This window comes from Scyliorhinus torazame, chromosome 14 (assembly GCF_047496885.1).
Source record: "Scyliorhinus torazame isolate Kashiwa2021f chromosome 14, sScyTor2.1, whole genome shotgun sequence".
Lineage (NCBI taxonomy): Eukaryota > Metazoa > Chordata > Chondrichthyes > Carcharhiniformes > Scyliorhinidae > Scyliorhinus > Scyliorhinus torazame.
The window spans coordinates 105,694,072-105,718,379 of NC_092720.1; the positions used below are offsets into that span (position 1 = coordinate 105,694,072).

The 24,308-nt window shown below is 49.7% G+C and overlaps 1 protein-coding gene across 3 annotated transcripts in view; it reads right to left on the bottom strand.

The window, feature by feature from the left end:
- The window catches only part of LOC140389934 (E3 ubiquitin-protein ligase DDB_G0292642), a 41,453-nt gene extending 17,165 nt beyond the window's left edge, over window positions 1-24,288 (bottom strand). The window contains exons 1-2 of one of the 3 annotated variants that reach the window (XM_072474592.1): window positions 24,234-24,288; window positions 3,328-3,433 (exon numbers count right to left, since the gene is read on the bottom strand). In XM_072474592.1, coding sequence (XP_072330693.1) covers window positions 3,328-3,403 — 76 coding nt within the window. In that variant the 5' untranslated portion in view covers window positions 3,404-3,433; window positions 24,234-24,288. Of the gene's footprint in view, window positions 1-3,327; window positions 3,652-17,294; window positions 17,415-24,233 lie in introns of those variants that run through there. The other 2 variants (XM_072474593.1, XM_072474591.1) reach the window with 2 other exon arrangements.
- Between the last annotated feature and the right edge of the window lie 20 nt (window positions 24,289-24,308).

The following is a 24,308-nucleotide window of genomic DNA, read 5'->3' on the forward strand; positions in this document are numbered from 1 at the left end:
GATGAAATGATTAATTGGAGTTTATACAGGTATGTCAGTAAATGTTAAGACCATGATGAAAACACTCAGGGCCGGATTCTCCGCCGTCGGGGTGCTCCGTTTTGCCAGCGCCCGGGGGTGTCCCAACGGCGTGGGGCTGCCCCACAATGGGAAACCCCATTGACCGGCCGGCGCAACGGAGAATCCAGCCGGCGGGTCGAGGCTGAAAATTGGCGCGGCGGGACGGAGAATCCAGCCCTCTGTATCTCTATAGCTTTCCAAAAGCAACGGAGTATTTTAACTGAAAGCAACCCCCTTAAAAAATATTAGTATCACCTAATAGGGGGACTATTGGAGCTGCTTTGGGTGTTTGAGCTTTCTCGGGGTACAAATCAAACTACAGACAAGAGTGAGTATTTTGTGGTGTGTCAGCCAGGGGTGGGGGCAGGGGTGGGGGGGCTGACATTCCGTAGGGCAGGGATTCACTTTACGTGGGTGTGCAAGTTGCCCGGGCGTGTGGGGGGCTCCGCAGGTACAACATTTCTAGTTTGGCGGGGAGAGTGAAAGCTGATCTGGCAAGGTGGGATTGTCTCCCTCTGTCACTGGCGGGTCGGGTACAGGCGGTTAAAATTAAAGTGTTGCCGTGATTTCTGTTTATTTTCCAATGCCTGCCAATTTTCCTGCCAAAAGCATTTTTCAGAGAGATTGAAGGAATGATTACCTCGTTCATATGGGGAGGGAAGGTGGCCAGAGTTAGAAAGGTGCTGCTACAGAGGGGAAGGTAGGCAGGGGGTTTGGGTCTTCCGAACCTGGTGTATTACTGCTGGGCGGCAAATGTGGAGAAGGTGCGGAACTGGGTCAGAGGGGTTGATTCCCAGTGGGTCAGAACGGAGGAGAGTTTGCGCAGGGGGTCGGGATTGAAGGCGTAAGCAACAGCGCTGCTCCCGATGGCCCCGGGGAAATACTCAGGGAGTCCGGTAATAATAGCTTCATTGAGAATTTGGAGGCAGTTTCGCCAACACTTCGGGTTGGGGCAGGGTAAAGGGAAATGCCGATTCGGGGGAACCACAGATTTGAGTCAGGGAAGTGGGATGGAAATTTTAGGAAATGGGAGGAGAAGTGGATTAAAACACTAAAATATTTGTTTCTTGGGGGTTGGTTTGCAGGATTGAAGGAGCTGGAAGCGAAGTATGGGCTGGAGCAGGGGGAAATGTTTAGATACATGCAGGTTCGAGATTTTGCCAGAAAGAAGATACAGAGCTTCCCGGTGGAACCGGCCTCCACATTGCTGGAGGGGGTGCTGACGACAGGGGGGCTGGAGAAGGGGGTAGGGTCGGCGATTTACAGAGCTATTTTGGAAGAGAAGAAGGCACCTCTGGGAGCAAAGCAAAGTGGGAGGAAGAGTTGGGAGAGGGTATGGAGGAGGGGTTCTGGTGTGAGGGTATGGAGGAGGGGTTCTGGTGTGAGGTGCTCCGGAGAGTGAACGAGATTGGGCTGATACAGCTGAAGGTGGTATATAGAGCCCACCTCACAAGGGCGAGGATGAGCCGATTCTTTGAAGGGGTAGATGTGCGTGAATGTTGGGGGGGGGGGTGCTAATTACGTTCATATGTTTTGGTCCTGTCCGAAATTGGAAGATTACTGGAAGGAGGTTTTTAGGATAATCTCTAAAGTGGTGCATATGAAACTGGACCAGGGCCCTTGGGAGGCCATATTCGGGGCGTCGGACCAGCTGGAGTTGGAAACAGGTGCGGAGGCAAATGTTGTAGCCTTCGTCTCGTTGATCGCCCGAAGGCGGATCCTGATGGGATGGAGAGCAACCTCTCCACCCTGTGCCCCGCCCGGCGTGGCGGCGGGACCTGTTGGAATTCTTGACTCTTGAGAAGGTTAAGTTAGAACTGAGGGGAAGGATGGAGGGGTTCTACAATTCATGGGCATTATTCATTATGCACTTTCAAGAACTGGATAACATCGAACATTAGTTGGGGGGTGGTTGGGAGGGTTGGGGGAGGGGAACTGTGTGTGTTAATGGTGACTATGGGTGATTCCTGATTCCTTTTTGTCATTTGTTTATGTGAATATGCGGGGTAATGTTTGGGGTTTGGTGGGAGGGTGGGATCGTTGTTACTGATATGGGGATTGACATTATATTCGTTACTGATTATTGTTTATTAATGGTGGGTGCAAATTTGGGAGAAAAAAGGAGAATTAAAATATATAAAAAGAAAATATTAGTATCACCTAAAGTCAATGATAATCTTATTTTTCAATTGCAAACACCTCACTTTGACATTGAAAAGGAAACTAATACATCCAAATGGCAGATGAATGCATATTTGAATGGGCCATCTGTTGCTTGATCGGAGATTCTTTTCCAGAACTAAAAATGGATGGACTATGCTGAATTATATACTTGGAGATGGGTGTCGGGCACCCATCAGTAATAGGTCGGAACTGAGGACAGATTGACAAAGATGTCATGGACATGAGACAAAGGGGCTGTTAATGGTTCCATTAGGGACGGAAGAGTGGTAGGATAGCATAATGTATTCGGAGAATAGAGGTCAGTGCTCAGGTGGAGCAAAACTGAACAACAAGGGACACTGGCCATGTGGGGGAAGATTTAGGACAAACTTGGGGAACAGAATAACAGAAAACAAAAGGGGGGGTCAAGATGGAGAGGAAAGTCCACAGTCTAAAGCTGTTGAACTCAATGTTCAGAAGGCTGTAACGTGCCTAATCGGAGGATTGGGTGTTGTTCTTCCAGTTTGAGTTGGGCATCACTGGAGCATTCAGCAGGCCAAGAACAGACATGTACATATGAAAGCAAGTTGCTGAGTTGAAATGGGAAGCAACAGAAAGGTTGGGGTCAATCTTGTGGACAGACTCAAGATATTCTGCAAGGTGGTCACTCGAAATGTTAGCTCCCTTCTCTCTCCACAGACGCTGTCAGATCTGCTGCCATACTTCAGTATTTCCTGTTTTTGTTGGCCCATGAAGATACCCATCGCCACACCGTTTATTTGCAAAAGTGAGTCAAGTTAAAGGAGAAATTGTTGAGTGACAGAACCAGTTTCAGCGATCTGAATTCCTGCCCCCTCAGCAGTCTGCATGGGCCCCAAGCTCTCGAATTCCCCAAATCCTTTACCCCGCTTTCTGCCCTTAAGACACTCCTTAAATCCGACTTATTTGACAAAAGTTTTATCTGAACCCAATATTTCTGAAAGTGGCCTGGTATGCTTTGTGAAACCACCTTAAACGCTACAGGCACTTACAGTCGATACAAATAAATCTGTGTCTTTATTTTCCAGCTGTAACGCTGCGGCCGCGCACTGATCGGTATTTTACCTGTGATCCCGTCCTTTCTCTTTACAAATTTCAAAGTGGTGTCTTTGGGATCGTAGCGCTTCTCCACAGCTTCCATTCTCCTCCTTCGACGCCTCACCTCCGGCTTCTGAAAAAGAAAACCTCCGCATATAGTTTGAGCAAAACCAGTAAAACGAAAAGGTTATCCTACGGACCAATCGCATCAAACTAGCGACTGTTGCTTTGCCAGACTTTAAGTGTTTCAAAGAAGTCGGTGCTGGTTTCGTTTTCATTTTCTTCTGGCTGGGCACAATGACTTCCTGAAATTGTTGGTTGTTTGCCAAGTTCTGGGACTTTCCAGCTCTCTCACTTGTTTCCAACCACTCCTAAAAAAAATCCAGTGTTAATTCAGACTGGCTCGCAGCACGGAACCACCCTCAACAGAATAATGCGAGAAAACTGTATGTTGCTGTGCTGTTCCACATTGTTTGAACAATCTTCTGGATTTCAGATTAAGTACAGCAATTTTCCTGAGATAGTATTTTTTTTAAATGTTTTTTATTGGGTTTTGTACATGGCCTAACTACAAATATACATACACAAAAACAAAGGAAGAAAAAACAAGTAATGAGAAAGGGATTCTCCCCGCCCTTTTCTTTTTTTTTACAAAACAAAACAGGGTGGGAGGGGCACCTGGGTGGTGCCCCGATGCTGTTTACACTTTTTGGTTCGCTTTTTATCGCTGTACAGTTGTGTAAGCTTAGGCCATGGGTCGTTGCTTCTTCCTGTTCTTTCTCTTTTTGCCTTGCTGTGTTTGTTGTGGCCATTGTCCTCCTCTGTGCTCCCCCCCCCCCCCAGTTTGTGTTCCCTTCTCCTTTCTCCCTTCTGGTTCCCCTCTATTATTTCTCCCCCCTTCTTCCCTGCTACCCCCTTTCTTGCTGGGTTTGGCTACCCCTTCTTGTTCCCCCTGAGTCCTCCCTCACTCCTCTCCTATCATGTCTTGGCTACCTCTTCCCGGCTTCTGACTACTTAGTTGCTGGCCACAAACAACTCCTGGAACTATCGGGTGAATGGCTCCCATGTTTTGTGGAAGCCCTCTTCTGACCCACGGATGGCAAATTTGATTTACTCCATTTGGTGAGATTCTGAGAGGTCGGACGACCAGTCTGCAGCTTTGGGTGGTGCTGCAGACAGCCAGCCGAGCAGGATTGTACGGCGGGCGATCAGGGAAGAAAAGACAAGGGCATCGGCCCTCCTCCCCATGAACAGATCTGGCTGGTCTGATGCCCCGAAGACCGACACTTTTGGGCACGGCTCCACCCTCATCCCCACCACTTTGGACATTGCCTCGAAGAAGGCTGTCCAGTACCCAACAAGTCTGGGGCACATCTGTCCTCCACCTCCGGGAAGAACCAACTCATTCAGGTTCTTGTCAAGTTTTTAGTTGCGTTTGGTTGAGTCTTGCGCACGTGGAGGTGGAGTTGACTCTATGCAGTGCTTCGCTCCAGAATCCCCACACTATTTCAAACCCCAGGACTTCCATTTCCTCCTCGTTGCGTCCAGTACAGTGTCAGCCCTCTCTACCAGTCGTTCATACATGTCGCTACAGTTCCCTCTGCCTAGAATGTCTACGTCCAGTAGGTCTTCTAATAGTGTCTGTCGCGGTGGTCGCGGGTACATCCTTGTCTCCTTTCGAAGGAGGTTTTTAAGCTGCAGATATCTGTATTCGTTGCTAATTGGAATCTCTGCATCAGTTCTTCCAGTGTTGTGACCTAACCGTCAGTGTATAGGTACCTGACTGTCAGTGTCCCCCCGTCTTGTCTCCACCTTTTGAAGGTGGCGTTGGTGAGTGCCGGTATGAACCTGTGGTTATTGCAGATGGGGGCTTTGTCAGACCATTTGGTCAGGCCGAATTGGTTCCAGGTCTGGAGGATAGCTACCACCACTGGGCTGCTGGAGTGTTTTTTGGGTGGGGATGGGAGTGCCGCCATGGCGAGGGCCCGGAGCGAGGTCCCCACACAGGAGGCCTCCTCCACGTGCATCCACTCAGCTTCTGGCTCCTTTATCCATCCCACAACATTTCTGCCGTCGCTGCCCAGTGGTAGCAATGTAGTTTTGTGAGGGCTAGTATCCCCGCTTTGTTTTCTGTAGGACCTTCTTTGGGATCTTAGCATTCTCTCCCACCCCCCCCCCCCCGCCCCCTCCCCCCGATAAAAATGGCATGATTAGTTTGTCCAGTGAGTTGAAAAGGGCCTTGGGGATTTGGATCGGGGTGGATCGAAGTAGGAAGGGTACCTGGGCAGCACGTTCATTTTGATCGTCTGGACTCTCCCCGCGAGGGAGAGTGGGAGTGTGTTCCACCTCTGCAGGTCCTTTTTTATTTCCTCTGTCAGACTGGTCAGAGTCCACTTGTGGATCCCTGTCCAGTCATGAGCGATTTAAATCCCCAGGTAGCGGAATTTGTGTTGGGCTTGTTTAAACGGCAGTCCCACCAGTGCTGCCCCTTCCCTTTGCAGGTTCACCTTGAAGGTCCCGCTTTTGCTCATGCTGAGTTTGTAGCCCGAGAAGGCACCAAACTCTTTCAGGAACGCACTGATTCCTTCCATGTTGCTTTGTGGGTCCGAGATGTGAGGAGCGGGTCATCCGCATAGAGTGAGAATCTGTGCTCTCTGCCTCCTCTTTGGATCCCCCTACAGTTCTTTGCTGTTCTGAGTGCGATCGCTAGGGCAAACAGCAGAGGGACAACGGGCATCCTTGCCTGGTGCCCCTGTGCAGCTCCAAGTATTGGGACCTGGTGGTGTTCGCCATGGGAGCGTTGTACAGGAGCTTCAAACAGAGCCCAAACCGCTCCAGTACCTCTATGAGGTATTTCCATTCAACTCTGTTGAAGGCCTTTTCTGCATCTAGGGAGACGATCACCTCTGGTGTTCTTTCCCCGGATGGGGGTCATGATCACGTTCAGCAGGCGCCTGATGTTTGATGTTAGATGTCTGCCTTTGACAAAGTCCATTTGATCCTCTGCAACCACCTCTGATATGCAGTTCTCCAGCCTTTTGGCTAGGATCTTGGCCAATATTTTGGCGTCTACGTTTAGTAGCAAGATGGGTCTGTATGAACCGCACTCCGTTGGGTCTTTGTCTTTCTTAGGTATTAGTGAGATTGAGGCTTGTGCCAGCGTAAGTGGCAGTGTGCCCCGAGCCAGCGAGTCTGTGAACATCTCCCACAGGGTGCGGGGCCAGTACTGTTGCAAGTTTTTTGCAGCAGTCTGCCAGGAAACTGTCTAGACCCGTCACCTTCCCCGCCTGCATGGAGCTGATACTCTCCATGATCTCTCCCAGTTCTAGTGGTGCTCCCAGGCCCCGTTTTCTGTCCTCCCCCACGACTGGACTGTCCAGTCCATCGAGGAACTGTTTCATCCCCAATTTCCCTGCTGGGGTCTCTGAGGTGTACAGCCCCGGTAAAAGGCCTCAAAGGTTTTGCTGACCTTGTCTGGGTCTGTTTCTAATGTGCCTCTGCTGTCTCTAATTTTCGTGATCTCTCTTTTGGCAGCCTGCTTTTTCAGCTGGTGTGCCAGCAGGCATCTGGCTTTGTCTCTGTATTGTATAGGGTCCCCCATGCCTGGCGGAGTTGGTACACTGTTTTCCTCATGGAGAGCAGATCAAAGTCCATTTGTCGCTTTTTACTCTCCGCCAGGAGCTCTACGGTCGGAGTATTTACGGTTTCCCTCCAGTATGGAGTCAACCAGTTGTTGCCTAGCCGCTCTCTCCCCCCTGTCTCTTTGTGCTTTAAAGACGATAATTTCCCTTCTAACCACGGCCTTTAGCGCCTCGCAGAACGTGAAGGGTGAGACCTCCCCGTTCTGGTTGTTCTCCGTGTACTCTGCTATGGCCTGTGATACTTTCTTGCGAAAGGTCTTGTCGAACCAGCAGTGCACTGTCCAACCTCCATGTGGGCCGTTGGGCACTGCCTGTCTCCAACGTCACATCCATGTAATGTGGAGCGTGGTCGCCGATTACGATTGGGGAATATTCTGCCTTGACCAGCTCTGGAAGCACCGATTACCCCACCACAAAGAAATCGATCCGAGAGTATATGTTATGCACTGGGGAAAAGAAGGAGAACTCCTTCTCCCCTGGGTGGGTGAACCTCCGAAAGTCCACCGCCCCCATCTGTTCCATGAAACGATCAAGTTCCTTCGCCATTTTTGAGGTTTTTCCCACTTTGGGGTTCAACCTGTCTCTGTGGGTCCTGTACACAATTAAAGCCCCCCCCCCCCCCCATGATCAGTCGATGCGTAGCTATGTCGGGGATTTCCCCCATGGTCTTTATTAATGTTGGGAGCGTACATGTTAACGAGGACAACCGGTGCCCCGCTGAGACATCCCATCCCCGCTGGGTCCTTAACCATCTTCGTTGTCTTAAACATCGTCCTCTTATTAATTAGTATGGCTACCACCTGACCCTCGTCCCGTAACAGGAATGGTAGGTCTGTCCCACCCAGCCCTTCCTTACCTGCAGTTGATCCTTGTAGCCACGTAAAATGGCTGCGTTCCGATTAATCTGGCCAAATCCCAGTTTAAAATGGCTAACCCAAAAGACTGCTGGGAAAAGCAGCTAAGAAGACACAAGCAGGCAGCTGCAGACAGTATTGCATATTCGGCTCTGGGAAGTTAGCCCAGATCGATCCTCAGGGCTATCAACAGCCCATCAACCCAGGTATTTGCAGTTGCATTCAGGACTGTTTGCAGCCCATCTATCCAGACATCTGCAGTTAAATCGGCTATCCCCGGGAACAATTGCAACACATTAGCAATTGAATTCCGGGCCAGACCTGTCGCCGCCTGCAGTGGCCGAAACAAAGACAGGTGAGTGACCACCCCCCGATCGAGGAATCGCCTCACCATTGGACACATGGACCCCAGAGATTGGGGACAGATCCAATCACTTGGGACTCAGGGTCAAGGGCCGCCCCGGGAGGCGGGAAGCCCCTGGGCCCTATAAAAGTGAAGGTCCAAGTTCAGATCTCTCTCTCTCTCCTCTTTGCCTGCTCGATACCTTCGCAAGACCAGCCACCGGCAACTGTAAGTTTGAATCCAGCGATCGCTATCCGGTAGAGACACCTAGCCACCGACCTGTAGCAGCCTTTTGAATCCCGCGGGCCAGATCTGATTGGACAAGCCATTCGTTTCCCTGACCTGGTGGGCTCTTCCTAAGTTAAGTATTGGCCAGTAGTGATAGGTTTATTATATAGAAAGTAGTATTAGGGTATTAATATTGCTTGTTGTATATAATAAATGACCGTTGTTTTAATCCTTACTAGGCGGTGTGATGTATTATTAATCATAACCTGAACTTGAACCACGTGGCGGTATGATAAAGATACCTGGCGACTCATGAGCAAAGGTGTCGTAAACAGAGCAAATAGACTAAGGTTAAAAAGAGCAACATAATTGGCGACATCCTGATGGGACCCGACTTAGAAGTGGAAAACCACTCCGGGAGAACCCCAACATTTTGAATTATAATCCAAGCGGAAACAAAACAAAAAAAAAAACCACAAGTGTTCAAGCGGTTCTGGTTAATAATTCACAATCCGGAAGTGTGTGTATGCATGCGTAACTAACAGGGCTATAAGGCAAAACTGATAGATTTTTTGTTGCGTCAAAACTATCGGCAGTCGGTATTTCGGAAATTAGCACAAGCCGTACCCGTATCTACCACACCACCTTAGCCCCCTGTTCCAAATTCAAACGTAACGAGCAGCTAAGAGAGAGCCATGCAGGCAATGCAAGCGATGCAGCGCCTCATGAGCCCCGAAGATTCTGCTGTTGCACCAGTCAGCAGCATAGGAGCGGGACAGTGTCCCGTTTGGGAAGTGGAAATCCGCACATTTCTGCAGGGCAAAGGATGGCCCATGTGGAAGGATTTCTGCAACAACAACGACTCAGGTCCTGGAAGTATAGGGCATACTTGGTGGGAGAACCTGAGTGAGATCCACAAAAAGAGTTCAGCAAAAGCGTGCAAGCCGATGGCAATTGTGTCCTGTCTGGCACAATTGCGAGGCACAGAGGAGGTCGTCAGGACGCTCTGCAAGGAAATAGAAGGCATACATCGGATGAGTAAAACCGATGTATGCGAAATTGAGAAAGAGAACCTGGAGTTAAAAGGGAAATTAGCAGCAAAGGACGAAGAGGTGGCTGACACCAAACGGGGTCACCAATCTTGTCTGGCGCACTTGAGTAGTTTCCAGTCACAGTATGAAAAGGCTTATCAGGACCTGCAGCGTGCAGTTCTGGTAAAGGAAGAAACAGAAAACCAGTTAGAGAAGCTCCAGAAACAATGCAGTGATCTCAAGGCAGCCTTGAGAGCGCTCCACGCCACAACCACGGAACAAAGGCAGAGTACTTTGGACCATGCTAAGTGCCGAAAGCAGGTTGCAGACTTGAAAGCACTGCTTTCTGTCCAAAAGGGATTTCAAGAAACCTTTGGGGAAAATTTAGACCAGGAAGACGGCCCTGATTGGGAAGAACTGCAAGAGACAGCGCAGAGATATGTTCAGGGAGCATGTGCGCAGGGAAAACCCCAAAGGAGGAAAGCACCCCCACCCCCCACACAACAGATAATACAGGCTCCCAGGAACCCTGTAACAACCCACTGCACCGCCACAGCAGACGAGGCGGAGGTCTTATATTCCACCCCCCTCACAGTGACCCAATTACGGGACGCGTGTGCCAAAATCACACCGTTCCTCCCCGCTTCAGACCCACACCATTTCTTTGCCACCGTCAAACACCAGGCGACCATGTACGGCCTGGATGAGAAAGAGCAGGTAAAGCTCACGGTCCTCAGCTTAGACCCATCGGTCGCAGCAGCCCTTCCCAATCCACAGAATGTAGGAGGAGGCACCCTTGCAGAAATGCATGCCGCCATCCTGGATGCGATCGGGTACAAGCGGGGTGACCCCATAGACGGTCTGAATAAATGCAGACAGAAAAAGTCTGAACACCCCACAGCGTTCGCAGGACGCTTGTGGATTCATTTTTAAGCCGTTTTCGGCAACGTAGATCGGGCCCATTTGTCCCCAGACAATATGGCCAAGTGGACCCGCACTCTTATCTCCCATGCCACGGAAGCAGGACAGAATGCTTGTAGCAATTATGACCCCTCGGAGGAGGCTCATAATGAGAAGTGGGTGGTCAAGAGATTGTCCCGCGTTTGGGAACAAGCGGCTCACGGTAAATCAGCCACTAGAACCCCCGAGGAAAACCAAGCCGCCGCAGACGTGCAGGCAGTAAGAACCACTCTTCACAACCCCGCCTGGGTAAACGAGGGAAAGAACAGCCCCCCAGCCAAACCGCAAGAGTGCTACAATTGCAGACAGTTGGGACATTTTGCTACAGAATGCAATGGCCCTAAAAACCCACAGAGTGCCCAACCGACAGGCACTCTCGATAAGAAAAAGGCAGAGCCCATAGCGACCGAGAACTGAGGTGTCCACATGATGATTTAAAGGACACTTGGTGAAAAGTGTTGTCCTTTCTGATGGAACCTGCAGAATGTTTATGTTGTCTGTCTGTTTGTTAAATGTTGTTCGTCCTACAGGAGAATGCTCTCACCGCCCCACACCCATTCACCTGAACTTTTTAGCTCTCTTCCAAACGGACAAGCCAGACGCTTGTTCAGTGGTACCAACTTGTCCACAGATACGTGGTCACCAGACCAGATGCCCGATCATAGCGACTCTTCTGATCTGATGGTAGAATCAGAACAGTAACCCCACCATGATGACTACATTTTTGTCCGTTCTTTGGTCGCTCAGGCAGTGGAGAAACGGCATGAGACCCGCCCTGCCTGGGGACCCCCCCCCCCCCCCGTTGGTCAAAAACGCTCGGGTAGGGAAGATACGGTATTGGTAACCGTCCTACCTGGGGACTCCATCCAAATCTTACCCGTCGCGGCCCACACGCACCTCATTCGAACTTTTCTTTCAAAAACAGTTTTATTTTATCTAGGGAACCTTTGGGTTGCTGCCACATGCTATTTACATCCTGGAACATTTGGATGATAAACCTAGCACTGGTCCACCATTGGGAAGTGTGCCGTGTCCAAACATTTGTTTTGAAAAAAATATGGGGGGAGAGTCACATATTGTGACCAATTATAAGGGTTTAATTGGCCCCAAGAAGGACAGACACACCAACACACCAGATATTAAACCGAAGTATTTACACACACTACGCTTGTCTTACAGAATTCCAGAAGCTCCAAGTCCGGAGAAAACCAGCAAAAACAGGAAAAGGAAAGAAAGAAGACAGCCCTGAGGACTCCTTTCTTTGTGCTCAACATGTTTGTTATGGACTTTTGGTTGCGCGGGAACGCGGACCCCATCACTCCAAACCCCTTTACTGTTAACACTTCACGGCCCAGTAGTACCGAGGGCCCAGTCACCAACCACACCATTATCCTGGTGTGCCAAGTTCATAACTTGGTACTCTCTATCACACATCATTGAGGCACTGTTGACATTGGCTATACTCAGTTGTGCAGGACAGACCATGCACCTCCGCAAGTGGAAAAGGAGAGCGTACCGCGCTTGAACCCCGGTCTATCGGATCCGATCCCCGATATTCGGCTACAACCAGACCCCAGACCCCCGCGACATATGAATAATAAAACATGCAATGGCGGTTTTTCCTGTAAATAAAAAGAGAATGATTGGAAATGTATGATCCTGAGCTTGACTGCCAAGCCAGGAAAGAATATATTAAATGTTGTGATTGTTATTGTATGTTTAGAGAGATAAGATTGTATAATACTTGAAGAATTGTTTAGGTAAAATTAGAGGTTCCCAGTTATTTTTTTTTAGACACATGCCCCTGCCTGACATAGCGCCCTCAAGAATTGTTTAGGTAAATTCTTGTGCATAGCTAGGGTCAGAGTAGTGGCCATGTAGGAGGTACCCCCCCCCCCCCCCCCCCCCCGGTCAGGAAACGAAGAGGACAAAATTTATGTGATCCGTCACGCTTCGCGTTAGGATCACAAGGCGGGAAAGTAGCCACGTAAAATGGCTGCGTTCCGATTAATCTGGCCAAATCCCAGTTTAAAATGGCTAACCCGAAAGACTGCTGGGAAAAGCAGCTAAGAAGACACAAGCAGGCAGCTGCAGACAGTATTGCATATTCGGCTCTGGGAAGTTAGCCCAGATCGATCCTCAGGGCTATCAACAGCCCATCAACCCAGGTATTTGCAGTTGCATTCAGGACTGTTTGCAGCCCATCTATCCAGACATCTGCAGTTAAATCGGCTATCCCGGGAACAATTGCAACACATTAGCAATTGAATTCTGGGCCAGACCTGTCGCTGCCTGCAGTGGCCGAAACAAAGATAGGTGAGTGACCACCCCCCGAACGAGGAATCGCCTCACCATTGGACACATGGACCCCAGAGATTGGGGACAGATCCAATCACTTGGGACTCAGGGTCAAGGGCCGCCCCGGGAGGCGGGAAGCCCCTGGGCCCTATAAAAGTGAAGGTCCAAGTTCAGATCTCTCTCTCTCTCCTCTTTGCCTGCTCGAGACCTTCGCAAGACCAGCCACCGGCAACTGTAAGTTTGAATCCAGCGATCGCTATCCGGTAGAGACACCTAGCCACCGACCTGTAGCAGCCTTTTGAATCCCGCGGGCCAGATCTGATTGGACAAGCCATTCGTTTCCCTGACCTGGTGGGCTCTTCCTAAGTTAAGTATTGGCCAGTAGTGATAGGTTTATTATATAGAAAGTAGTATTAGGGTATTAATATTGCTTGTTGTATATAATAAATGACCGTTGTTTTAATCCTTACTAGGCGGTGTGCTGTATTATTAATCATAACCTGAACTTGAACCACGTGGCGGTATCATAAAGATACCTGACGACTCATGAGCAAAGGTGACGTAAACAGAGCAAATAGACTAAGGTTAAAAAGAGCAACATCCTACTCTCTCAGGTGTGTCTCTTGGTGGAAGACTATGTCGGCTTTCATGTTTCTTAGGTGGGTGAAGACCCTGGATCTATTCACTGGACCATTAAGTCCCCTGACATTCCAGGTGACTATTCTGATGGGGGGGCTTTTGTCCCGTCGCTCCTGTGAAATTAACCTGGTGTTTGCGCCCCTGCCCTCCGGGATTACTCTTTGTTGGGGGCTGTCCAAGATGCCCGCAGTCAATGGTCTCCCCACGCGATCGAGTCCCTGCGCTCCGGGGTCTCCCTCTGTCCAGGGGGCATCCAACAGGGCCACCAACTGTATGTCCACCACATGGGGAGGCCCCTGTACTCCGGGATCTCTCTTTGCCCAGAGGCTATACTGGATGGTTGCTTGCAGTGCTCCTTTGCTCCGGGCCCCTGGTTGCGACCCTTTGTAGACATATTGTTGCTTTCGCTCCACTCCTGTCGTTTTCTCTCTCCGTGTCCTCCTCCCTTCCCAGTCTCCCCCACCCACCTTCCCATTCCCTTTCGCCCCCTTCCCGTGCCCCCCCTACCATTTCCTTCAGCTCTTCCCCCCCCTTTGCTCCCCTGTCGCTCGCTGCTTGTCCCCCCCACCCCCTAGGAGCTGTTGGGGTGTGCCGCGGCCTCTATTTGTTGCAGGCTCCCAGCGCTAGCTTTCCCGCTAGTGTGGTGACCCCCCTCCCAGGATTACTGTCCTGTTTTTTCCTCGAGCATTCTTTCTCCATCTTACCCTGCACTTTTCCCGATTACCACTCCACCTTTCCTCTGCCGCTACTCTCGTTTGCACGAATGGGGCCTTTCAGGTGGTGGCATGCTGCTTGTCGATCAGGATATGTTTGGGGGATCTTTATCATTTCCCCTGTTTTCGCTGTTCCAGTCCACACTCTGCGACAAACCTGTCTGCTTCGGCAGGGGCTGTGAAAAAATGTTCTTTGCCCTGATATGTGACCCAGAGCTTGGCTGGGTCCAGCAAACCATAGCGTACTCCGTTCATGTACAGAGTGGCTTTCGCCCTGTTAAATTCTGCTCGGCGCTTGGCAAGGTCAGCCCCAATGCCCTGGTATATTCTATTTCTGCCTCCTTCCCAACTGCAGTTTTTGGACTGCCTGGTCCAGCGCAGGATTCTTTCCCGGTCCGGGTATCGGTGCAGTTTGGCTATTATCGCCCTTGGTTGTTCCCCGGCTTTGAGTTCCAGTCGCAGCAACCGTGTGCCCTGTATATTTCTGGTGGGTTGGGGAAAATCTCCCTTCCCACCAGGTTGCCCAACATCTGGGCCACGTAGTTCTTGGGATCCCTGCAGGTTTTGCCTCCTTGAGCGGTTTTCCTGATCCTCAACTTTTCCCCTCAGGTTGCCCTGCGTCGCGGCCAACCTCGCCACCTCTCTCTCCAGTGCCACGATCTGGTCACTCTGATCGGTTGCGGCTTTCTCTAAGTCTTTGATGGGTGCTTCTTGGGCTTCCAGCCTCTTTTCCGCTCTGCTCAGGCCAATCTGTATCTGCGCCAAAGTTCCGGCCACTGCGTCCTTCACTGCGGCCTGTATGTCCATTTTTATCTCCTGCCGGTGTTACCTCAGTGCCTCTGAGAGGGATGCCGTCCAGCTCCCCCTCGGTGAGGGAGGGCTTTGGCATGGCTGGTCTGCCCTCCTCGCATCCGGCGAAACTTGCGCTCTGCCGCCTTGTGCGCTCATCGGATCACCTGACTGTCTCCGTTCCAGGCCCCTTCCACTCCTGGTCTCCATTCGGACCCTGGACTGGTATTTTCCAGGCATTTTTCTCTCTCTTTCTTCCCCCGTCCTGCTAAGGTTTGGGGAATGAATTGCCCAGTTTTTTGAAAAGTTTTTGCTAAAAAGTGTTTATATTACGGGTCCTCGGGAGGAGAGCCACCTGACGTGCAACTGCCAGTACATCGTCTTCATCGGAAGTCTTTCTTTAGGTAGTGTAAGGATGCTGCATATTGAACAATACTCCCTGCGTGAACATTGATGCTTGAAACGATGGAAGAAGGTTGGTCACTTATTGTCCCTTAGCTATTATTTTATTGAGTTTTTTTCCCAATTCAGAGGCAATTTAGCATGGCCAATCCAGCTACTCTGCAAATCTTTGGGCTGTGTAGGTGAGACCCACACAGACAGGGGGAGAATGTGCAAGCTCCATACGGACAGTGACCCAGGGCCAGGATTGAACCCGGGTCCTCTGTGCCGTGGGGCTGTAGTGCTGACCACTGTGCCACCTCTCCCTTCGTTATTACTGAGTATACTTTCCGGATTTGATTCCCTAGTGCCGACTCTGCTTGATGAATATGGAAAGCTTGATAGATGCATTTCTCCAAGTTGTGAACAGAAATGAAAGGCAAATGGTGCGATTCAGCGGGCTTGTCGTGTCCGACTTGGTGTCGGGACGAGGCTGTTGAATCTCATAAGATTGCGGAGCTTGAAACGTCTCGCAAGATTTAATGGACTCTTGTGAGATGTTGCAATCTGGATCTCATACTCGCTGGGCGTGACCCAGATCAACATATTTAAATGAGTCATTAGACTTCAAATATGCGGTCCCCAGTTTCTCCCGACGCCCGGGACCTAATGGTCGCGCCTGGGAGACCTCGCCAGGGCGCCGTTTAGAACTGATCCACAGAAGCACGGACCAGTCATAATGGCACCTGGAAGTGGGGGGGTCTTCCAGGCCATTAGAGACACCCGGGTGATCGGGGACTGGCAGGAGGCACCCGGGCACTCACTGGCACATGGGTACTTTCGCACTGCCAATCTGGCACCCTAGCAGTGCAATATGGACATCCGGGAGAGGAACTGCGAGGGTGCCAGGCTGGCAGTACCAGGGTGTTCAGATGCCAGAGTGGCACTGCCAGGGATCGAGCTTGGGGAGGCCATACCAGGTGGAGGGGGGTGAGGGTTTCACAAGATTGGGGAGTAGGGGCAGTCAAAAACAGGGGGAGCCTGAAAGCTGGTTGGGGGGGGATGAGAATCGGGCCAGCCTTCCAAAATGCCGCCCTGACCTGTGAGCATCCTTTCCTGCTGGGCTCACCAGCAGGAAACGCCCCAAGTGAGACCTCGGCGGAGAGAAACTCCCCGAGGCCAGAAAAACTGGCAAAATGCCGTTGAATAGCGGGGCATTTCGTTGTGCAGCAGCGAGAAACACCACGCTAAACGCACCCAAAACCGGACATCAAATTATTTTGGTTGAATAACACCATAAGTGGAAGAGATTTTTCATGGGGTGGAATGTATGAGAAACGCTCTAAGATGCAATGGAGACAGCTGAGTGCAAACAAGGCAGTGCAGCCATGAATGAGCGACAAGAGGATAAATTAGTTTAAAGAATGGAAGAAATGTGGGGGTAAATTTTTAGCTTTACTGCCTGTTATTCAACATGAATTGTGCAGAGTGTAAAAATCAGAATTGGGTAGGGACCATCACACAGCAGTTTCAGGACTTGTGACAATAACATCTTGCAATGATTTCAATAGAGGAAAATCAATCAGGACCTGTTACTTTCTATTCTTTCTTGGGTAAAGACCTTCTACGAGGACTTTGAAAGCACATTCCATGGGGGAGCGGGAAATCACTTACAGCAATGCCTGCATTTCCACATTTATCTGTCCATGTGCAAATCTTCCCTTATATCACCTATGCTTCTTTTGCAAATCACCTTAAGTCGATGCCAGCAAAATCAATGTGGAGCCTCGTCTACGGTCGGCCCAGCCACCCCCAAAGGTGCAGTCCAGGTGGAAGGGTTTGCTGCGTCTGGCAATGCTCACAAAGTCTGACTGCACTCTCTCTCTCTCTCTTTGTTGGTCCCTGGCCACCAGATGTAGCCCCTAGCCAACACTTACATCTTGGTCTGGTCAGGATGCACATTGTGCAACCCTTGGAGAAGTGGTTGTCACCCTGGGGCGGTACTGTCACTTTGCATGCCCACAAAAGAACCCCAACTTCACAGCTAATTTCATCCCTTTGCTGAAAGTAGGACCTGATTTTTTCTGACTTATCAAAATGAGAACTATCCTTTTTACCTTCAATAAAATTGGGTCCCTGTTAATCCATATCTTGATGTAGGCAGACAAAATAGGCAGTGTTGAGAAAATTCAGAGCCAGGACGACCTGCTATGGAGTGGGAGGCTCAGATATCATCTGCTGAACTGGAAGCCAGCTCAAGGCACCGGCATTTGAGATCTGTGCACCTGGTCTGTGTTGAAAAGTACAAAAACACGCAGTCAACTTCAATGCCCATCTCTGCACTCTTACCGATGCTATCAGTGGAACTGATCTATCCTCGTGGAAAAGTCCAAGTAATGGTTTATGGTCTGAGACAATGGTGAAGTGGTCGTCATAAGCATGCTTAATGGAATTTTTTAACAGCACGAATGACTGCCAAACTTTCTTTATCAATCTGTGACTGTTTCCTTTTGCCAGCCAACGATGTTCTGGATGCAAAGGCGACAGGTCTCTTTATGCCATCTTATATGTCATGCAAAAGTGCCGCTCCTATGCCATAAGGCAATGCATCATATGTAACTATAATGGGTTTGTCTTTGTTAAAGTGGACAAGGCTGACGATTGTAGGGCCTGCATCACTTGGTCAAAAGACTTTCCCTGGGAATCTTCCCACTTCCAACGTTGGTGATTCTTCAACAGTTGGTCCAAAATTGTAGACAAGTTGGGTAAAAAACAGATATAATAATTAACCATCCCTAAAAAGGAGTTCAATTCAGTGACACACGTTGGCTCTGGCATCCACTTTATTGTCTTTATCTTGTCCTTGATGTGAGCCTTTTTTATTGACTCTCAGACCTAAATATGTGACCTCGCTAGCCTGAAACGTGCATTTAAACCTCCTGAGGACCTCTTCCTAATTACATTACATAGAACATTACAGTGCAGTACAGGCCTTTCGGATTGGCTCTGGCCTCTTCTGTTGTTGCTCCCGTGACTAGGTCGTCATCTAGATACACAACAACTTTTGGGATTCCCTGTAAAAGGCTCTCATCATGCGTTGAAATACAGCACAGGCAGATGAAATACTAAAGGACAGCATCATATATTGGAATAAGCCTTTGTGTGTATTTATGGTGATGAAATATCTTGATTTTCCTTCCAACTCAAGCTACTGGTGCACATGGCTTAGATCCAAATTAGTGTACTTAAGGCCTCCTGCCAATTTGGCGTAGAGGTCCTCTATCCGAGGAATAAGATATCTATTTACTTTTGCAGTCCTGTTCACAGTCATCTTTTAATTGCCACAAATCCTTACTGTGTGGTCTGGCTTTAACACTGGAACTATTGGTGTCGCCAACTCCAAACACTGTACTGGAATAACTATACTGGAACGGCACTGGGGCTGGTTTAGATGAGTTGGCTAGACAGCTGATTTATGTGCAGAGCAAGGCCAGCAGTGTGGGTTCAATTCTCGTACCAGCTGAGGTTAGCAACCTTGTTCCTCGCCTGAGGTGTGATGATCCTCAGGTTAAATCACCACCAGTCAGCTCCCTCCTTCAAAGCGGAAAGCAGCCGATGGTCATCTGGGACTTTACCTTTTACTGGAATAATAAACCCAGGTCTTACAGATGTTTCAACTCCATTTCAATTTTTGGTGCAGAGCATAAGGCACTGGTCGTGCTCCAAAAAATGTTGGTGTTGCCTGTGGCTCTATGTAGATCTTGGCCTTCACCCCTTTGATGTACCCCAACTGTCTCTGAAAACCTTGTGGTATTTACACAGTACTTCCTGGAAAACTCTGTCCTTAATGCTGAATATCTCTAACCAATTTAGCCTGATTTTCTTAAGCCAATCTCGCCCCATGAGGCTTGCTTTGTGTGCTTTAGCTGCAATTAAGGGCAGCTGGGCGGACTGGTGTTGGTATGATACTGCCGTTGATGTCATTTCCACTATCTTCAGTGCCTCCCCAGTATAGGTGGCTAAAGTGGCCGATGTAGTGCTAAGATTCAAGGGTAGCAGCCCTCCGTAAATACTTAAATGTTTGCTCTCCTACCACCGTGACAACCGCATCTTTATTGGCCGCCATATTTAATGGACGGCAGTTAACAATAGGGACAATTTAAACCATAAATGCCTGAATAAAATGGTTTTTTTTAAAAACCAAAACAATAAGGACAATTTCAATGGGGAGTGTTTTGCTTAACCGTACCATGTTAGCTCATAGACGTCAGAGTTCTCTTTCAGATCTTCCTCAAGCTTGTTCACTGGAGCCGCAACATTTTTTTGGAATTAGGTGCAGTCTGTCTGACTCCATTGCTTGCATATGGTCTTTTTTATTGCAATTGAAACAAATGAATTCCTTACATTTGTGTATGTTTTGGGGACGGCCTCCCCCACAACGATAACAAGTCTCTAAACCATTTGACTGCTGGTCACTCTATTTTTTCAAGCTCTGCTGCACCCTCACTTCGAGGTAGGTACTTTGAGCAACCGTCGTTTCCCGCCAAAACTGATTTACCTCATTTGGCATGCCTTGTAGTTCCAAAGTGCTCAGCACTTTCAGTTGTTTGAGCCAACTCAGCCGTTTTGTCTAAAGATATTTTAGGTTCTCCGAGCAGCTTTGTTGAATATTCAAGTTATTGATACCGCAGACCAACTGGTCACATAACATACCACTAAGAGACAGAACAAATTCACAGTGTGCCGACATCTGCCAAAACCTGGCTACAAACGTGGATACTGTTTCTCCAGGACCCCTAATGGCTGAATGGAATTCATAGCACTGCATCAGAATGGAGGGTCGGAGAGGGTCCCTCACTAGTTGCACTAATTGATCAAAGGACTTGGTGTCTGGAGCCTCTGGAGATGTTAGGCTTCTCACAAGGTTATATATTTCTGGGCCGCAGGGCAGCACGGTGGTGCAGTAGTTAGTCCTGCTGCCTCACGGCGCTGAGATCCCAGGTTCGATCTCGGCTCTGGGTCACTGTCCGTGTGAAGTTTACACATTCTCCCTGTGAGGCGTGGGTTTCACTCCCACAACCCAAAAGATGTGCAGGGTAGGTGGATTGGCCACGCTAAATTGCCCCTTAATTGGAAAAATGAATTGGGTACTCAAATTCAGTGTCCCGTTTGGGAGGTGGAAATCCGCAAATTTCTGGGCCGCAAACTGTAATATATCCTTTTGCTTACTCTTCTGCTGTGATTTTGTTGGCAGTAAAAAGGTATAGAACCCTTTCCACAAATTTGTCCAGATTTTCAACCTCCGGATCAAATGGATCGATTTTCGCAAATAGTGTCATAGCTACTCAATTGCGGTTGCTGTTTTTCCTTTTTGCAGGACACCGTGAGGCCACTCTTTCCCCTTTTCAAAGGTCGTCAACTTTCCTTTCAAGTGGATTGATTTTTTCTCTTCGCCAGTGTTGTAACCCGAAGTAAAACGATGAGGCAATATTAAATCGCAGTGGTGACATATTAACAAAGGAAGAACTTTATCTTGCAGATCAACACAACTCCAACACAGGACTTGGTCCCTTGACTACCAGGCATACTTTGATTATGCCCCTTCCTGGGTCCACACCCTGGCAAACAATAGGCTCAGGTTTTCAAGCTCCGTCCCTATAGGCTCCGGGCAGGTCATCATATCATAGAATCATATAATTTACAGTGCAGAATGAGGCCATTCATCCCATCGAGTCTGGACCTGCCCTTGGAAAGAGCACCCTACCTGAGCCAGAAGCAGCATGGCAGCACAGTGGTTAGCACAGTTGCTTCACAGCTCCAGGGTCTCAGGCTCGATTTCCGGCTTGGGTCACTGTCTGTGCGGCATCTGCACGTTCTCTCATGTGTGCGTGGGTTTCCTCCGGGTGCTCCGGTTTCCTCCCACAGTCCAAAGATGTGCGGGTTAGGTGGATTTACCATGATAAATTGCCCTTAGTGTCCAAACAATGTTAGGTGAGGCTACTGCCTTACAGGGATGGGGTGGAGGTATGGGCTTAAGTAGGGTGCTCTTTCCAAGGGCCAGTGCAGACTTGATGGGCCGAATGGCCTCCTTCTGCATTGTAAATTCTATGATTCTCTGACACACCTCCACCCTATCCCCACAACCCAGTAACCCCACCTAACCCTTTTTGGACAGCATCGGCAATCCACCTAACCTGCACACCTTTGGACTGTGGGAGGGAACCAGAACACCCGGAGGAAACCCACGCACACACAGGGAGAACATGCAGACTCCGCACAAACAGCGACCCAAGCCGGGAATCGAACCTGGGACCCTGGAGTTGTGAAGCATCTGTGCTAACCACTGTGCTACCATGGCCTGTGAAGGACTGCCCCTTAAAGTGCTATGCTACCACCGTCTCGTTATGGTTACAGACTAGTTAGATATGAAGCTCTGCATCTTGATTGATTTCACTAATTAGACATTGGATACCTTGAAGTGAATATGGGTACAATCCATGATGGACTAAAACTGAGGCGAATTCAATGATGGAGGCAACACCCAATACTAGGCCATGTCTCACACTAAAGAAATATGCTGTCCATCTCCACAGAATGGACGACAGTGAGATGCAGTGGTAAGGACTGATTTTTGAGATGACAGTAAGGTCTCAGTTGATCCTTGGAAGGAGGCAGAAGTGAAGAAGTCCAAAGTCATGGCATCTTTGATAGTAACTGCCAGGGCTTGTGACAAGTGCTGCAAAGTGTACGTTTTCAGCAATGCGGGCACAAATGTCTAATGCTAACTGCATGAAGAGTCATAGTTTTCTGTGATGTGGAGATGCCGGCGTTGGACTGGGGTGAGCACAGTAAGAAGTCTTACAACACCAGGTTAAAGTCCAACAGGTTTGTTTCGATATCACTCGGGCTTTTCACAGTAACTTCATTTGAAGCCTACTTGTGACAATAAGCGATTTTCATTCATTTCATTCATTCGGAGCGCTGCACCTTCCTCAGGTGAATGAAGAGGTATGTACCTCTTCACTGGCCTTGCAAGGTGCTGCCTGCTCTCTCCAGCAAGCCCCAACTTGGCTGCATCTGCCTTTGGCACCTGGCAGGCAGCATCTACCTCCTGGAGCGGGTGCCACTAATTAGGCATCCAGCCCAAATAGCACATTGACGTTTCAAAATACTGTTGAGTAAGTAATGCAGTGGCAACGTGGGGTCAGGACCCAGAAATTATCCAGACATTGAGTACCTGACACCATTTTGTAAGTCAAGCCCTTAGTGTCTAACACCTGTCCATCTATTTTGTTGTCATTGGAGGCATATTTGTCAACTATTTGCTGTGCCCACACAAGCACCAGTAAATATGCACCAATCATTGGCCGGTTCGTTCCTGGAGGGGCAGTTTGCCAGTCTAGAGGAATTGAAGGAAATGTTCGGGCACCCGGGTTCAGATTTATTCAGATAACTTCAAGTTCGCAACTTTGCAAAACAGATTTTCCCGACATTCCCCGTGGCGCCATGAACATCACTAATGGAGAGGGTTATTTTGCTCGCAGGGTCGGAGGAGGGGAGTATGTCCGATATTTATGGATGGATTATGTCGGAGGATTTGGTGTCAGAGGAGGGGGCTAACGCCAGGTGGGAGGAGGAGTTGGGCCCATATTACACGAGGTGTAGAGTTAGGCCCTTCACAGAGTGAACCCATCCTCCATCGAGTGGTCAGCATGCCCCTTCTAACAGTTGCCCATACAGGTTCCTTGAGTTCCTCCCACCCAGGTTGCCCGCATCCAACAGTTCCTCAACATTGAATGTTATAACCATTTTAGTATTTGACCAACTAGGGAACAGGTGGGCAGCATAGTAGCACAGCAGTTAGCACTGTGTCACAGCGCCAGGGTCCCTGTTTTGATTCCCGGCTTGCGCCGCTGTCTGTGCAGAGTCTGCACGTTCTCCCCGTGTCTACGTGGGTTTCATCCGGGTGCTCCGGTTTCCTCCCACAAGTCCCGAAATTCATGCTGTTAGGTCATTTGGACTTTCTGGGTGGGATTCTCTGATCCTGAGGCTAAATGTTGATGCCGTCATAAACGCTATCGCGTTTCACAACAGCGTCAACATGCCCTCAGGAGCAGCGATTCCAAGCCCCTCAGTAGGCCAGCACGGCACTGGAGCGACCCACGGCGCGCCAGCTGCCGGTGTCAAATGGGTGTCGCGGATCTGCGCAGGCGCACTGCGACCGGTGCCAATGCGCGCATGCTCAGTTCGACCGGCGCAGTTGCGCGCATGCGCGGTGGCTCCCTTCTCCGCTCCGGCCCCGACGCATCATGGCATAGGGCCACAGGGGAAAAGCGGAGCAAAAGAGGCCCCCAGCCCAAGAGGCCGGCCCGCCGATTGGTAGACCCCGATCACGGGCCACGCCATTGCGGAGGCCCCCCCCCCCCGGGTCGGACCCACCCCCACCCCCCACCAGGCTGCCCCCGGATGGATGCACAGCGAGGTCCTGCCAGGTAAGACCACACGTGGACGGCGCCGGCGGGACTCGGATTTTTTGTGCGGCCGCTCACCCCATCCCGGGCGGAGAACCGTGCCGACCGCGCCGGCGCCAATGGCGCCGATTCTCCGCTCTCCGGAGAATCGGCGGACCGGCGTCGAGGCAGCGTTGTGCAATTCGCACCCGGCCCTGTGATTCTCCGGCCCGGTGTGGGTTGAGAGAATCCCGCCCTCTGTATTCTCCCTCCGTGTACCCGACTCGGGGCTTTTCACAGTAACTTCATTGCAATGTTAATGTAAGCCTACTTGTGACAATAATGATTATTATATTAAATAGACCTCTCCATATTCTCTGTGGAGTAGTCAAGGCAGAGAAGAGGCGATTTTATGTGCGAGGCCATGGGGGAATTTGACAGGATTAGAATGGGGAGCATTCTGGTCGAGTTTTGGACGGTCTCAAGTTCATGGTGGGAGGCCTGCCTCGGAAAACAACCGAACAAGAATGTTTAAACTGGCTAAACCTTACCACGTTTCAAACATCGCACTGGAAATCATTGCTCTTACTACTAAAATACACCAACCTGCAAAAACACTTTCCAAAGTACAAGAGCTATCTATTTCGAATCGCGAGAAAATCTTTCGTGTAAATTATCACT